At 40.1% G+C, this 16,887-nt stretch overlaps 1 protein-coding gene across 7 annotated transcripts in view; it reads left to right on the top strand.

Annotated features, from left to right (window-relative positions):
* The first annotated feature begins 996 nt into the window (after positions 1-996).
* Positions 997-16,887, top strand: part of Tut4 (terminal uridylyl transferase 4) — a 117,781-nt gene continuing 101,890 nt past the window's right edge. For 6 of the 7 annotated variants that reach the window (XM_027402424.2, XM_027402421.2, XM_027402422.2 and 3 more), the window contains exons 1-2: positions 997-1,153; positions 15,863-16,741. In XM_027402424.2, the coding sequence (XP_027258225.1) occupies positions 15,955-16,741 (787 nt within the window). In that variant the 5' untranslated portion in view covers positions 997-1,153; positions 15,863-15,954. The remainder of the gene's footprint in view (positions 1,154-15,862; positions 16,742-16,887) is intronic. The other variant, XM_027402425.2, reaches the window with a different exon arrangement.

Genomic DNA, 16,887 nt, shown 5'->3' with positions numbered 1-16,887 from the left:
AAATGGTTTTCGAAATGTTTCTCAAGATCTCTTTGCTTTGTTATTCCTGCAGTGACGCAAAGCAGGACTGGTGGCAAGGGTGAAGGGGTAGGGTGGGGGGCTTTCTCTCGCTAGCTCCCTGACGGTGCTCAGAAGCCAGGAATGATTGCGAAGAGTTTTTTTTAAAAAAAAAAAAAAAAAACGCATGGGCAGTCGGGCAGTGACAAGCCCGAGCCTGCACTTCTACGGCCTCCCACCCGGGGAACAGCTAAGAGACCAGCCCCTTTTCCCGCCTGGGGGCCTCAGCGGAGCAGCCCGCAGCCTGGGAGCCTGACGTGAGCGGCGCGACGGTGCACGCGACCCCGAGCTCGCTGGCGTCCTCGCGCCGCTCCCCGGCGTCGGCGTGCTGGACCGCAAGACCCTCTCTCCCTGCAGGCCAGCTCCAGCCAGCTAGCCGCGCGTAGCTTCGCCCCTTTCCCTCCTCCGGGGCCCGCCCCCAGCTCGGGCGCCGACGGGAGCGCGCGCGCTTGCGCTCGCGCTCGCTCTCACTCTCTCCTCAGCGCGGGTGTGTGTGTGTGTGTGTGTGTGCGCGCCGTCCTCCCACCTCGATCCCCTCCCCATTGTTTCCGGGCGACCGCCACGAGCCCCGGAGCGTAGCCCCTCCCCCCGGCCTACCCCTCCCCCGCCGAGGTTTGACGGGTGCCCGGGGGGGGCGCGCGCGCGGGGTGGGGTGGGGGAAGGCCGAGGGATCCCCAGAACTGAAGGAGAGGGCGCCCCTGAACCCGGCCCCGGGAGGAGGGCTCAGCTCGCAGACCTCGGAGCCTGTCTCCTCCCACCCCCGCGGGGACCCCAGTCAGGGGAACGTCTCCGGCTCCCCTCCCCCTCTTCCCGGCGCCACTCTCCCTCGGCCCCCTCCCCTCAGCGGGTCCTCCTCTTTCTCTCGCTCCCTCCTCCTCCTCCCCCCTCCCCGTCCCTTCCCCCCCACAATGCAGTTCGCGGCGCGGCGGACATGGCGGTGGAGTCCTGAGCTCGTCGTGTCCTGGCCTCCATCGGCGGCGACGGCGGCGGCGGCGGCGGCGGCGGGGGGCGGCAGCGGCAGCGGGAGGCGGAGGGGGAGCCGGAGCCTCTGAGATGAGGAGGCGTCGCGCGCGCCTGTAGCTCGCGGGCCTCGCAGGTACGGAGCTTCGGGCCGCCGCGCTGCGCTGCGCGGGCTGCCGAGGGGGTGTGCTCGGCCGAGCCCCGAGGCCCCCGCTTGTCCCCTTCAGGTGCGGCCCCTCGCAGGTGTCGGGTCCGCGGGAGCGCGTCTCGGCCGCCACCCCCCCCCCCCTTCACCCCGCACAGGGGCCTGGATCTTCCCCCTCCGCTGGAGCGGGCTTCAAGTGTCCCAGGGGAAAGCTGAGGGAAGGAGGGGAGTAGAGAAGGCGGCCTGGGCGGCCTGAGGAGGGTTTTGGGGGGCCCGTCCGGCCACCGAAACCTGTTGTTGTAGACGGGTTAGGAGGGTGTGAGTTAACGGGATTGGTCTGGTCTTCTCTCAGATCCGGTGTGTGTCTCTGTTGTGCTTGCCTTTTCTTTCACCCCGTATAGCTGTCTATACACCCATGTAAACACACACACACACACGCACGCACACACACACACACAAAACAGTTTTTTTTTTTTCTTTCTTTCTTTTCTGGGCTTGTCCTTGTAGGGAGAAAGAGGTAGGTTCCTGTGGATTTCGTTTCCTGCTCGCCTGCCGTCTCTGTCCGCCCCCCCACACCCCCCCGCGCCCCCTAGTCGAATGGTGGTAATGCGCGCTTTTGACGTGGGTAACTGTGAGATTCGTATTTGTAAACAGAGAGCACTTCCCCAGTGTGTCGCACGCCCCCGCAAGTGGTTTCTGATCCTTTTGATATCAGGATTACAAAAGAATGAGGTGGTTAGACCTCAAAGAAGCAGCGGGATTTCTAGTCAGTACCTGAATGGGATTAATTATTGTTATTTTAACGTTGGTTAAACATTTTTTTTTAGAAGAATATCAAACTTTAAATCAGAGGAATCTCGGTTACCTTGTGCAGAGATCTTAGCTTTCAGGATACCACATCTCTTCATTTTGATACAAAAATAATTTTCAGTCTGCCATCTTTTGTAATCGTAGCGTCCAGAAATGTAATTTGAATTGTGTATTGTTTGCATGAATTTAGTAGTTAGCTCGAGTAGGTCATATAACCTTTTGTATCTATAGACTTACCCTCTCCCTCTCTCCTCGTCCTTGTAGCACGAACATTTTCAAAACACTCGGTGAAACGGCATACCTTGTTTGTTTTAAAAGGAATAACTACTAGCTAATAAAATTGGGTAATCCCAAGTGGATCTGATAATTTAGAGAAAATGCCATTCCCAAATGTTGAGTTGTGGGAAAGTTTAAATAAAATGTTGACTTATCCATTAACATTTTCTTTACTCAGAGCCCGTGTGTGTCCCCCTAGAAATACCAGGCACATTGCATGCTACTACTACTGATTACTCACAACTTGTAAAACTGCAATATTGTTTTAGGCTCAGTGTGCTGTGGTGCCTTTATAAACAAATTATACAGAGGACTTAAAAAACACATATGTTGGGGAAGATAAGTTTAAGTGTTTCTTGTTTTTAAAAAATTATTATAAACAAAAGAAAGTTACGCAAAACTCTTGGATAAAATGTTCTTTTTGCATAGTTTTATTTGGCTAGTGCAGAAAATGAAAAAAAAAAAAGTAAAGCTTCCTTAAAAGAATCTAAAAGTGGAAGTGAAAGCGAATGACATTTTATGTTTTAAGTATCATGAATATCTAACCACAGAAAGTCAACAGGTATTATCAGACACTTATAAATATACTTCAAACTTGTTAATTTAGTTAGAATAATACTTTGCTCTTTAAATTTAGGTTTTAAAATTTATGAATACAATTAAAAATATTTCTATAAGAAAGTGCTGAGATATGATTTTTATTTGCTCTTATAGCATGCTCATTTTAGTAAAAGTAACTAGAAAACTTTTTTTTTTTTTTTTGGTGTTTTGAAGTACAGTGTCTCTGTGTAATATTCCTGGCTATCCTGGAACTTATTTTGTAGACGAGACTGGGTTTGAATACACTGAGATCAGCCTGCCTCTGCCTCCCGAGTAAAAGCGTGCATCACCACTGCTTGGCTTGAAAACTTTCCTTTTTAACTTCAAAATTAACCTTTACATAAATAAGTGTTGATTATGTTGTATTCTTTATAGAGTCAAGTCAGGTTCGGTGCATAGAAAAAAGTGGTTGAATTTATTGACTAGGAAAAGATTCGGTGTTAGAGAAACAAAATATTCAAGACTTAACCTGTAAATATTGATGCTAATAAATTTTGTTTATCACCATTTTAGCTGTGTATGGTGTTGTAAGACTTAATCCCTTTGCTTGGAGGCAGAGGCAGGTGGATGTCTGTGGGTTTGAGGGCAGCCTGGTTTACATAGTGAGTTCCAGGCTGGCCAGGGAGGCATAGTGAGATCCAGTTTTAAAAACAAACAAATCCCAATCCACAGAAACCCACAAACAAACAAAAAAGTGAATATTTGGATGTAACAGGATTACATTAGATTTGTTCCTTGCCATATAAAATTGCAAGTGTTTAATAAAATAATATTAAGAAATTGGTGTCATTTTTTGTTTTGTTTTGTTTTTGTTTTCTGTGTAACTTTGGAGCCTATCCTGGCACTCTGTAGATCAGGCTGGCCTCAAACTCACAGAGATCCTCCTGCCTCTGCCTCCCTAGTGTTGGGAGTAAAGTAGTGTGCCACCACTGCCCAGCTCAAATTTGTGTCATCCTTAGTTAGATGTATGTTTTTTAAAAAAATGGTGTTCAGGATGTAGCTTAGTGGTAGAACACTTGTTCAGTATGTATGAAGCTCTATGTTTAATCTCCAAACATACACAAAAAGATTAAACAATTCTCTGAATACCTAAAGCAGGCAAGGGGAGGGACACTGTAGTTTTTTTTTAGTTCAGAGTACCATATGTAGATTAAAAAAAATAATGTAGAGGACTTAGGCTAGCTTACATACTGTTTTTTTTTTTTTTTGCTTACGTACTTCTAAATAAATTGTTCGAGATGATCACAAATTCAGGGAAGTTTAAAAACCAGCATGTCCCCAAGTGCTTCTTCAATCCTCCAAACAAAACAAAACAAAAAACAAAAGGTACCTAAATGCAAATATTAACAATTCAAATTTTTCCATTGAATTAATAGTTTTAACATCATTTCATATAAAAATTTCTCATTGTATGTTCATATTTATTCTGTGAATTGAAGGAGAGAGAAAATGTTAGACTACTTTTATTCTCTTTCTAGGCACTGTACTAAGACTTTTTCACTTGCTTACCTAAAATCTGTGAAAACTATAATGAGGAATCTGTGGCTCACATAGGTTGAGTTGCTGAAGATCATGGAGAAACAAATTTCAAAGCAGGTCTCTATTCCATATATATATGGATATGCATATGCATATATACATGCCATTTGCTTATCAGATCTAGTGAATATTTTTCAGTTTCATAAAAGGGAAAACTGCCTAAGGTTGATAATTATTCATTCATTTACTTTAACAAACATTTCTATTTGTACTCTATACTAAGACATGTTTTGAAAAAGCTTTAAATCTTGTAATTGAGATCACCATGTGAGGTAATGTTTTGAGCTGTGATTAGAAATGTTTTCTGACTTCTGGTCCAGTGGTTTTTTTCTTTTGTTGTTGTTTTGTTTTGTTTTGTTTTGTTTTCTCACTTGGCTTCCGTACTAACAGAGTCTATGACCTGTAAGGAAGTTTTTCATTCTTTTGACGTGGATAATCTTACAATTTCTAGTTTAGCACTAGAAAGCAGTAGGTTAGGACATTGGGAAGTATGAGTTAGTTGGAAAGAGGAAAACTTATAAGCTTAGTGTTCACCGAAAAATATGAGCTCAGACCAACTCTATACAAAACATCTTGTACTTAGAAAAATTTAGGGAAGGCTGGAGGAATGGCTCAGTGGGTAAAGGTGTTTGCTGCCAATTCTGACAGCGTGAGTATAATCCCTGGGATACATGTGATACAAGGAGAGAATCAACTCCTGAAAGTTGTCTTCTGAGCTTCATTCTTGTGCTGTACACAAGCACACATACACAAATGTAATTTTAAGAAGTCATATGTAGGGGCTGGAGAGATGGCTCAGAGGTTAAGAGCACCGGCTGCTCTTCCAGAGGTCCTGAGTTCAATTCCCAGCAACCACATGGTGGCTCACAACCATCTGTAGTGAGATCTGGTGCCCTCTTCTGGTGTGCAGACATACATGGAAGCAGAATGTTGTATGCATAACATAAATAAAATCTTAAAAAAAAAAAGAGTCATATGTAAGACTCTGAGTTTAGTTCCTTTCACTGAAGGAAAAAGCAAATGATATTTTCTATGAATTACATAAGTCTCATAATTTTAAATTGGTACTTTATATAGAGTAAGAGTTCATAGTACTTTGTACATATAACCGTCTCAGGATTTTAGAAAATTAACTTGTCCTCACATTTCTCATATACAGGTAAGGAAAGGGATTATAGTTTGCAGTAGAGTTGGGATTTCATCTGCGATTGTCCTAGAGTTAGAGTGCCTCACCAGTACACCACGTTATGAGTATCAGATGTAGTGTGTCAAGTGTATTTTGTATAGTACATAGAAAATATTCAATAATATTTTGTATGTACAGAAAGTATGAATTATATAGTATAGATAAACCTAATTGAATTTTATCTGTTAGCCTTTGTAATTTAAATGATTTCAATTATTCAAATCAGCTACTTATTAACTATTAAGTGCCAGTCATTCATAGATTTAGAGTACTCAATTGTAATCAAACTATGGACACTTAAAAAGATTCATTTATTTTCTTTCTTTCTTTTTTTAGACAGGATCTCAATGTGTATCCCAACCTCAAATTCAGAGATCCACCTCTCTCTGCCTCTGCCTCTGCCTCCAGAATGCTGGGATTAAAGGCATGTACTACCATAGCCAGCAGTTTTATTTTATTTTGAATTTGTATGTATCTCTGTGCATATGTGCACATAAATGTGGGTACCTGAGGATGCCACAAGAGGGCTTCAGATTCCTTGGAACTTAAGTTACAGGCAGTTATAAGCCACATGGCATAGATGCTGGGAACTGAGCTATCACTTCAGCCCCACATTTTTGTTTTTCTTCATAGCTTTTAAAAATTTTATATGCCTGGCTAGCTTTCATTTATAAAGAATTTGTGTGTGTGTATAGTGTAGGTTAAAGGACAGCTTGTGGGTATCAATTCTTGCCTTCCACTATGTGGGTTCTGGGGATTGAACTCAGGTTGTTAAGCTTGGAGGCAAGCATCTTTACCTCCTGAACCATCAAAGTGTTACTATGGACACATCTTGTGAAGGGTCTTAGAGCCAAACTGTTCTTAAAAATTATTTATGTATTGTGTGTACCTGCTCTAATGCATGTGTGGAGGTCAGAGGATAACTTGTGTAAGTTGGTGGTCTACTTCCATTATGTGGGGCCAAGGGACTGAACTCAGGTCTTTGGCTTGGCAGCAAACACCTTTACCATTTAAGTTATCTTGCCTACCCCTGAAACTGATTTTGTGATAATACTGATGTAGTGTTTTTTTCCTCCTTTTTTCATCTGTAATCTACACGATATATGAAATTCTGTGCTCTGAAGACTAGTGGAATGCACTCCCCCCTTTTCTTGATATATTCATAGTACCATAACATTCACCTTTTATAAATCCAATTCAGCTGAGTGATGGTGGCATACACATACACTAAATCTTTTAAACCCCTACAGGTTAATGTAATACCCAATTTAGTATAGTCATAAGGTTGTATAACCATTACAAGCATTTTATTCCCTAATTTTTTTATTCTCAGAAAGAAACGCTACTCATTAATAGTTACTTCTCATTTCTGCCTCTTATACCTTTGGTGACCACTAAACTTTCTCTGGAGATTGCCTGTTCTTGGCATTTTATATAACTGCAGTTATACAGTGTATGTGTATACTTTTCCACCAAGCTTAATGTTTTTAAGGTTTGTCCATACATTTTCATGTAGGCAGCTCCTTTATCCCTCTTTATGCAGAAATAGTATTGTCATTATTGATGGACCTTTGGATGATTTCCAGTTTTTTTTTTTTTTTTTTTTTTTTTTTTTTCCAATCACTGTAGGCTTGGTTTCTCTTGCCTGTACATTTAAGAGTGAAGTTTCTGAACATTTTGATATGTTCAATTTTATTAGGAACTCCTGGTTTAAGTTGAGTGGAGCAATGTGTGTGGGGTTTCAGATTCTCCACATCCTTATTGTCACTTGATATTGTCCTCCCTCTCCTCCTCTTCCCCCCCCCTTCTCCTTCCCTTCTCCCCTCCACTCCCTCTCCTTTCCTGTCCTTTCCTGTTTGATTTTTAGAGACAGTGTTTCTCTGTGTATCCCTGGCTATCCTGGAACTTGGTTTTAGCCCAGGCTGGCCTCTAATAGAGATCCACCTGCCCACCTGCCTCTGCCTCCAGAGCTCTGATTCCAGTTCTGGGATTAAAGGTGTGTACCACCACACCCGGCTATAGACTCACTTTTAAAAAGATTTATTTGTGTGTGTGTGTGATCATGTATGTATGTATGTATGTATGTATGTATGTATGTATGTATGTATGTGCGTGCTTTTGTTTGCCTGTCTGTCCAGAAGGGCTTTGGATTCCCTAGGCTTAGAGTTGGCATTTCCATACATGGGTGATGGGAACTGAATTTAGATACTCTGGAAGAAATGCAAGTGCTTTAAACAGCTAAGCCATCTATTTCTCCAGCTCCAGTTATAGACTGTATGGTCGCATGTAGGAGCCTGTGGAGGCTGGAAGGGTGCATTGGATTCCCTGAAGCTAGAGTTCCAGTTGGTTATGAGCCACTATGTGGGTTCTGGGAACTGAACCTAGGTCCTTTGTAAGAATAGCAAGGGTCTTATTAGCAGCTGAGTCATCTCTCTAGCCTCAAGGATTCTTTATATAATCTGGATGGTAAATTCTTTTTTTTTTTTTTTAGGTATTTAATTTTATAGTCTTTATTTTCTTTAACAAATGGGGTAAATTGTACAATGTAAAAAAATTTGAGATGGTAAAAAAAGCAGTCATAAAATTTGAGATCTTTGTAAAATTAATTGATTAAAAAAAATACAGGTTCTCATCTAGCCCTGACTGGCTTAAACATGCTGTGTAGTTGAGGGTGACCTGAGTTAGTTAATAGTTTATGGTATTTAGTCATTAATATTATGGTACTGTCATCACTATATCTAACTCTAGAATGTTTTTCATTCTATAAAATGGGAAACTATTCTCATTAGAAAATTACTTCAGCTGGGCAGTGGTAGCTCACTCCTTTAATTCCAGCACTCAGGAGACAGAGTTTGAGTCCAGCCTTGTTTACAGAGCTAGTTCCAAGACAGCCAAGGCTACATAGAGAAATCCTGTCTCAGAAAAAACAACAACAACACCCCCCCCCAGGAAAACCCCCAAACCCCCAAAACAAGAAAATTACTTCTTTTTTTTTCCTTCTCTTACCACCATTTTGTTATTTTTTTACTACTTCATAGGCATGGAATCATAAGTGTAAGTGTGTTTGTGACTGGCTTATTTTCTTAGCATAGAATGGTCAAACTTAATCCACATTATAGGATAGTGCAGAATTTCCTAGTTTTTAATGTTTTTATTTTGTTTTTATTTTTTTATTTAGGTGTCTGTGTGTGTGCACCACATGTATACAGATGTTTTTGGAAGCCAGATCCCTTGGAGGTGGAGTTACAGACAGTTAGTTGTAAAATGACTGATATGGGTGTGGGGTATTGAACTCAGGTTCTCTGGAAGAACAGTAAGTGCTCTTAGCCCCTGAGCCATCTCTCCAGCCCTCTTTGTTTTTATGTTTATTTAGTATTGTAGATGTGTGTGGGTCCTACAAGTTGTCCTTTTTTTTTTTTGTCCTTTGACAACTTGTAGGAGTCTATTCTCACTTTTCACCATGTGAGTTCTAGGGATTGAACTCAAGATCGTCAGGCTTGGTGGCAAGGACCTTTGCCTGCTGAACTCTATCTTGCTTGCCTCATCCTTTAAGGCTGAGTTATATACCATTACATAGGTTTTCCTTTTCTTTCTTTTTTTCAAGACAGGGCGTTTCTGTGTAGTCCTGGCTGTCCTGGAACTCTCTCTGTAGACCAGGCTGGCCTCAAACTCACAGAAACTTGCTTGTTTCTGCCTCCTGAGTGCTGTGATTAAAGGTGTGTGCCACTACTCATCTGTTCATACTTGTGTTGCTTTCATGATTTAACTGTAGTGAATAATGCCACATGGGAATTCAGATGTATCTTCTAGAGAGACCTTTCTTTGCTTTTGGTTCTTTTGGGTATAGACCCAGGAGTGAAATTGCTAGATTTGTATAGTGTTAATTCATTTCTCTGTATTAGAACAAATACCTGAAATAATTAATTTAGAAGAAGAAATATTTTAGCTCATAGCTTTAGAGTTTCAGTTCTTGGTCTGTTGCTTCTGAGCCTATGGAGAGACAGCATACCATATCAACAGTATGCTATAAAACTTCATAGTATGAGAAGGAAGGTGCTCTTTTTCTTTTTTCTCTGTGGCTTTGGAAGCTGTCCTGGAACTAGCTCTTGTAGACCAGGCTGGTCTCGAACTCACAGAGATCTGCCTACCTCTGTCTCTTGAGTGCTGGGACTAAAGGCATGCACCACCACTGCCCTGCCTTACCTTTTCTTTAAGAACCACATAGTGATTAGAAGACTTCTCATTAGGTTTTGCCTCTTAAAATTGTTTCTACTACCTTCCAATAGCATTAAGCTAGAGAGTAACAAGTCTTTAATGTACAGGCCTTTAGGGGAAATTTAAACTGTAGCATTGTGTTCCAGGGTTAGAGAGATTTATTTTCTCCAGTCATGGTGGTACATACCTTTAATACCAGCACTTGGGAGGCAGAGGCAAGCAGATCTCTGAGTTTGAGGCCATCCTGGTCTACAGAGCTAGTCCAGGACAGCCATGGTTTAGGACCAAAGCAAGACCAAACCAAGTAGGGTAAACATTAAATCCTGATGCTTTGTGTGTGGCATCCTAGGCATTGTGAAGTTCAGGGTTTCCAATGGTTTGGGCCATCTATTCCTGCCTACAGCCTTGCTAGTTGTAGTCCGCATGGCAGCTTTCTTGGGTTGGCTGTCAGTAATCTGTAGCTTCAGTTGGCAGACAGTTTGTTTGTCCTGGTATCTCTTTAACTTTTTGGGTTTCCATTGCAGCTTTAGCTTTAATTAACAGCTCCATGATTGTCCTGTCAGGTGTTGCTCATAGTGACTCGAAGCTTGCCATACGTTGCTTGGTCTTTTAGACTTTACTTTGAAATCTCAGTGGCAGCCTCCATAATCCCCAAAACTCGGAAAAGACTCATGTTATTGAAGGCCTGTTTCCCAACTGGTGGTGAAGGGTGGTTGGATCATAAGGGGCCTAGTTTCATTAGTGGGTTAATTCGTTGTTGAATTAATACTAAATGGGTAGCTGGAGATAGGGCATGATTAGAGGAAGTAGGTCATTTGGAACATGTCTTTGAAAGGTGTGTCGTGCCTTAGCTTCCTTCTGCCTTTTTCTGCTTGGCACCTCAGTTTTACAACATTATTTTCTGTATGATGCTATGCTTTACCTCAGCCTGCAGTAATAGAACCAAAATGACAGTAGACTGAAATCTCTGAAACTGAGTAAATCTTTTCCATTTAAACCATTTCCTATGGAAGTTTGACAGATTCTAATCTCTTTAACAATTGTACCTTTAATGGTATCACCTTTAGCCTCTCCCCCACTTCCAAACTCAAGTTCCCCAAATCATTCTGCTCTGTTTCTCTTGGTTCTCGCTCCTCACTGTAAAATGCGGTTAAAAGCAGCCAATAATGCATGGGCCACTGTCTGAGTGCTTTGCTACCTAGAAATTTCTCTCTAGGTAAACTTAATCTGTCAGCTTTAAGAGAATTTAAATAAAAGCCAGCCATCTTCATTTCCACTGTTTAACAAGAGTAGCCTGTAATTCAGTTGTCAACACAGTCACTTCCATCTGCCCAGTTAAGGTAGGGTTTCTTGATGTGTCTGAAGCCCACTAATATGGCTAATCTACTTAGCTAGGTTGCTCTAGGATCCTTTGTCTCTACCTTCCAAGGGCTGGGACTACAGGTTGGTTTCTGTATCTCTAACATTGTCATGGGTTCTAGGGGTCTGAACTCTGGTCTTGGGCTTTCCTTTTAGGCACTTACTCACTGAACTGTCTTCATAGTTGCCTCTCCCTCAGCTTTTTTGTTTTTTTCAATGAAGTTAATCAACAAAATTGTGCTCTAATATTATATAAAGTCTTTATTGTTTATGGCTTTTTTTTTTGTCAATGTACAAAAACTGGCTTCACCTCAAAAGGAATGTGATAATTTATTCTGGAGTCAAATGTGAGTGACTATGGCCCAAGAACACAGATTTAGGTTTCTTAATACCATTTTCCAGTGTGGTAACAGAAAAATGAGATTTTTGCATTTATTTATTTAGCATGTGTTATTTAACAGAACAAAGAAAGTCATAAACCAAGGCACCTTTTTGTTGGAAACGGCATATTAGGTAGATTACTGTAGAGCAGGGAAACCTCTGCTATAGACATCAGATGCTATCTGATATTTTAGCCTATTGGTGGTAGAAACTTGGGATCTCTTTTACATTCTGATAGTCATAAGGCTGGGCAACAGGGGACTTAAAATAGTCCGAGGTATTTGGCTTTCTCTAGTCCTGAACATTCTAATTCAGTGTGCCTTGTAAATCTTTAACATAGGTGCAACTTTTATTTTTTTCTGGAAATTTCAGTTCTTATCAGTAAGATGTCGTCTATAAATTATTAAAGACTAATAGAACACCACTAGAAAATTTAAAACATTTTGGTTACTAGATGAGTTAAAATAAAACTTTAAAAAATACAGCCTATTTTTCTTTTTTTACATTTATTTTGTATGTGTGTCAGTCTTTGTGTGTGTGGTGGGGCATGTGTGTGTATGTGGAGGGCAGAGAGTACATCTTCCACTATGTGAGCACTAAGGGGCTGAACTCAGGGTGTTGGACTTTGCAGCAAATTCCCTTATCAGCTGAGTCATCTCATTGGCTCATTTTTCTTTTTAAAATAAAACATGTCAGTTTTTGTAATATTTTAGGAAGAGCCATTTATTTAGGCAGCTTAAATTTTGTGTGTGTGTGGGTGGGTGTGTGCATGTGAGTGCTGGTGCCCATGGAGGCCAGAGCTTTTGGATCCTCTGGCACTGGAATTATAGGTGATAGGGAGCCACCTAACTTAGATTCTGGGAATTGAAGATTGGTCCTCTGTAAGGGCAGTGCATTCTCTAAACCTGTGAGTCATGTGTCTAGCCTTTGGCAAATTTTTAGCAGTTCAAGGACAGGAAATGCAAAATGGGTTTATTAAGCAAATTCGAAAACACCAAACCCAGAAGTAAAAGTATTTTTTTTCACAATTTTAACTTATTGTAGATCTGCCAGAAAATATTAAAAAGGAAGTTTAAGAACAGGCAAGATGGCTCAAAGGGTAACTTGCCATGAAGCTTAGTGAACTGAGTTTGATCCTTTGAATCTACATAAAGAAGAGAAAGAATTGATTCCATAGAGTTGTCCTCTGACCTTCACCTACACACTGTGGCATGGGTGTCCTCCCAACACACACACATTTGTTTATTTTGTTTTTCGAGACAGGGTTTCTCTGTGTAGCTTTGGAGCCTATCTTGGCTCTTGCTCTGTAGACCAGGCTGACCTCAAACTCACAGAGATCTACCTGCCTCTGCCTCCAGAGTGCTGGGATTAAAGGCATGCGCCACCAATGCCCAGCACTAGTAAATGTATTTAAGGAAATTTATTTTTGTTTTATTTTCTGTGTATGAGTGTTTTGCCTGTATGTATGTATTTGAGCTGTGTGTCTGCCTGGTGTGCCCAGTGTGCTCAGAGGCCAGGAGTGAGTGATAGATCCTTAGGAACTTGAGTTATAGACAGTTGTGAGAGCCATCATTTGAGTTCTGGGAATTCAACCTGAGTCTTCTGAAAGAGCTACTGCTCTTTGCTGTTGTTGGTTTTTTGTTTGTTTTTTTTTTTCTGAGATAGGGTCTCATGTTATCTCCAACTGTCCTGGAACTCACTCTGTAGACCAGGCTGATATGGCTGGGATTAAAGGCATGCACCACCACCCAGTGCAGCTAGTGCTTTTAACAGCTGAGCCATCTCTAGTTCCAGAGCCTAATATTTTTAAAAAACAACGATAGCTGTTTTTGTTCAACTGGTAGATAAAGGCTTGAAAGACAGGTGCAAAAATAAGTCATCTTGTGCAACCAATAACTCAATCAGTATGAGTTTAGACACATACAAGAGGGAATATAACCATTCAGAATGATAATTGTGATAAGGAGACTTGTCTTGACCATGAGGTATGGAGTTGAAGATACTTGTCTTACTGTGAATGGATGTTCATTTTTATGATAGTATTGACATATTCTACAAAGCCATAGTATTTTTAGGAAGGAGCATAATCTGAATTTATTCTTGTTAAGAGAAGTATGAGGTGTCAGTAAATGAGAAGCAAATGCATTTTAAAACAGTTTGTAATGTAAATTGTTGGAAGGATGTCAAAGATCTCTAGTGAAGAACTTTGAGGTTGTGATTATGTCTATCCTTGATTCATGCATAGATAAAAGAATAAAAATAATGATGGATATTGATAGTATAAGTGGATCAAGCAACAATTCTTGAGGCAGGGTTTCACTGTAACTACAATGACTAGGGAACTCATGTAGGCCAGGTTGGCTTTGAACTCAGGGAGTTCAAAACTTCTGAGAGCTGGAATTAAAGGTGTGTGTCCAGTTTCGCCACCACTGCCAGGTCATGTAGAGGACTTTCTACAAATTGGAGTTACAAACTCTAGTTATAGTTTGGTGAGATGCTTTTTTTTTTTTTTTTTTTGTAAAGATTCATTTATTATGTATACAACATTCTGCCCCATATATGCCTACACACCAGAAGAGGGCACCAGATCTCATTATAGATGGCTATGAGCCACCATGTGGTTGCTGGGAATTGAACTCAGGACCTCTGGAAGAGCAGTCAATGCTCTTAACCACTGGACCATCTCTCCTGCCCTGGTGAGATGCTTTAATGCAACATACTTAGACTGAAGTTTTCTTTTTTGTGTGTATAGTTTTGCATATGTATAGTTGCAAATAAATCGATTCATGTTCTGAGCTTTTTGTCTTAGGTAATACTTTTGTGTTATATGATGGATGCTTATACGATTAGACTTGCTTGCTCTGGTTTATAATTTAGTAATATTACCTAGTAAAAGTCAAAGATAATAATATATTGTAATTCCCTGGAATTTGCCTTTGTTGGGTGAAGACTCTAGTTTTTATTCATATATTAATCTTTGCTAAGCGGCATATATCTATTTAAGGCAAATTGGGCAAGGTAAAGAATTTAAAAAAATTCTATAAAATGTAATATGTAAGGTATTTCTGATACACAAATACTATAACAAAATGCAACATTTTTTAACCATGTGAATAGTCTTCTAAATTTAATGTTTCTTCATCAGTATAATTGTTCCTATTGACTATTTTTTAGAGAAAAATAGATTGATTGTTTTCAGTGTTCTTTTTTACTGTCACTTTCTTGGGGTCACAGCAAAATTGAGCAGAAAACCATTCCCACATATTCCTTGTCCTCACATGTTTATAGCCTACCCCTACCATCAACCCTTGGCACTAGAGTGATAAATTTATTGTAACTGATGACTCTACACCAACACTGTTATCACCCAAAGTCCATAGATTTAAGCAGAAATTGTACTTTGTGGTGTTCATTATTTGGGTTTTAGGAAATATATAATAATAGAATTTAAAAGTTTATTTATTTACTTGAATTTATTCATTTATACTTTTTACTTCAGTGGTGATTCTCATATTTAGAGAATTGTGTATGAATAGGTTTTGTTATAAACAGGCATTTTAGGATGAAATCATGTGGGCGAAAGACTTTTAAAGCTGAGGGTTCTATAACTTTACTTATTGTGCACAGAGATTGAAGTTCTGCAGCTCTTCAGTTCTCCAGTTCCTTATGATGGAGGCATATTATTTCCCTCCCTCCCTCCCTCCCTCCCCTCCGTCCCTCCCTCTCCTCACTTCTCTCCCTCTCTCTCCTTCACCCTTTCCCTACTTCCTATCTTTTGGTTTTTCAAGACAGGGTTTCTCTGTGTAGTCCAAGCTGTCCTGGAGCTTGCTTTGTAAACCAGGCTGGCCTTGAACTCTTAAGAGATTCCACCTATCTTTGTCTCTGCCTCTTGAGTGCTGGGGCTAAAAGCGTGTGCCACCACTGCCTGGCCAGGTTTTATTTTTGTGGGAATATTTACTTATTTTCTAGTGGAAATTCTCATTAGGCAATTGAAAGCAACTTTGTTTTTATAAAAAGTCTGGATTTTGTTTGTTTGTTTGTTTTTCTGGGTGTCTTGGTTTTTTTTTGTTTTTGTTTTTTTTTTTTTTTGAGACAGTCTCACTTTGCAGTCTTGGGTAGCTTTGAACTAGTTATGTTGACTAGGCCGGCCTGGAGCTTACAGAGATCTGCCTGCCTCTTGATAAATGAGAATTTAAGCTCTTTTCATACAGCTTTCTGAAGAATTTTTCTTTAGTTTTGAGAACAAATTTAAAGTTATTTAAAATTGACTAATGACTACAAATGTTTTTGATTTTTAAATAACAGATTTTTGTTTTTATTTTTAAATCCTATAGTTTGCTTGCCTAAACTAGATTTGGAGCAGTTCATATACCTGAGATCTGCCATTTTACAGTATCACAATTGAAAAGAACCAGATTTTCAAATAATGGAAGAGCCCAAGACTTCTAAAAGCGAAAATCATGAACCAAAGAAGAATATTATTTGTGAAGAAAGCAAAGCAGTTAAAATTATAACTAATCAAACCTTGAAACCTAGAAATGATAAGTCCATGACAGAAATTGGGACCAGCTCTCTGAATAGAAATAGTAGTAAAAAAACCAAGCAAAATGATATTTGTATAGACAAAACAGAAGTTAAATCATGTAAAATAAATGCTGCCAGTGTTCCAGGCCCTAAAGATTTGGGGTTAGTACTTCGAGATCAAAGTCATTGCAAAGTAAAAAAGATACCAAATTCACCCATGAAAGCCCAGAAGGGATCTTCACAGGCAAAAGTAGAAAAAACACCTAGTTTACAGGCAAAAGCAGAAAAGTTACCAAAGTCACCTAATTTACCAGTAAAGGCAGAAAAAATACCCTGTACAGCAGCAGCAGCAACAACAATAGAAAAAGCACTTAATTCACAGAAGAAAGAAGAAAATATACCCACTTCTCAGATGAAATTACAAAAGACATCCAGCTCACCTCTAGAACCAGAAAACCAACCCAGTTTACTGTTGAAAGAAAGCATGAAACAGACAGAATCACAACAGACTGGGAAAAAACTTGTAAGCTCTGTTGTTTCTGTGGACAAAAGGAACAGTGAAGCTCCACAGGGAGTAAAATCAACTCTGGAAAACTTATCACCATCTCAGAAGCAACAGACACGAACAGATAATATTGGTGATTCTGATGACAGTGCTTCAGGAATTGAAGATACATCAGATGAGTTGAGTAAGTATGAATACACATGGTGTTTTCCACAAGTTACGTTTTGGTCAGGATTTTCCTATTAATGTTCTATAGGTTATTTCTGGTTTAGCTACTTTAATTTCAAAAAGTTGAAAACAAAGTGATAAGCAAAACCTTTTTTTTTTTTT

The sequence above is a fragment of the Cricetulus griseus genome, chromosome 2 (assembly GCF_003668045.3).
Source record: "Cricetulus griseus strain 17A/GY chromosome 2, alternate assembly CriGri-PICRH-1.0, whole genome shotgun sequence".
In the NCBI taxonomy this organism is placed as follows: Eukaryota; Metazoa; Chordata; class Mammalia; order Rodentia; family Cricetidae; genus Cricetulus; species Cricetulus griseus.
This window is presented reverse-complemented; position numbering and strand designations above follow the sequence as displayed.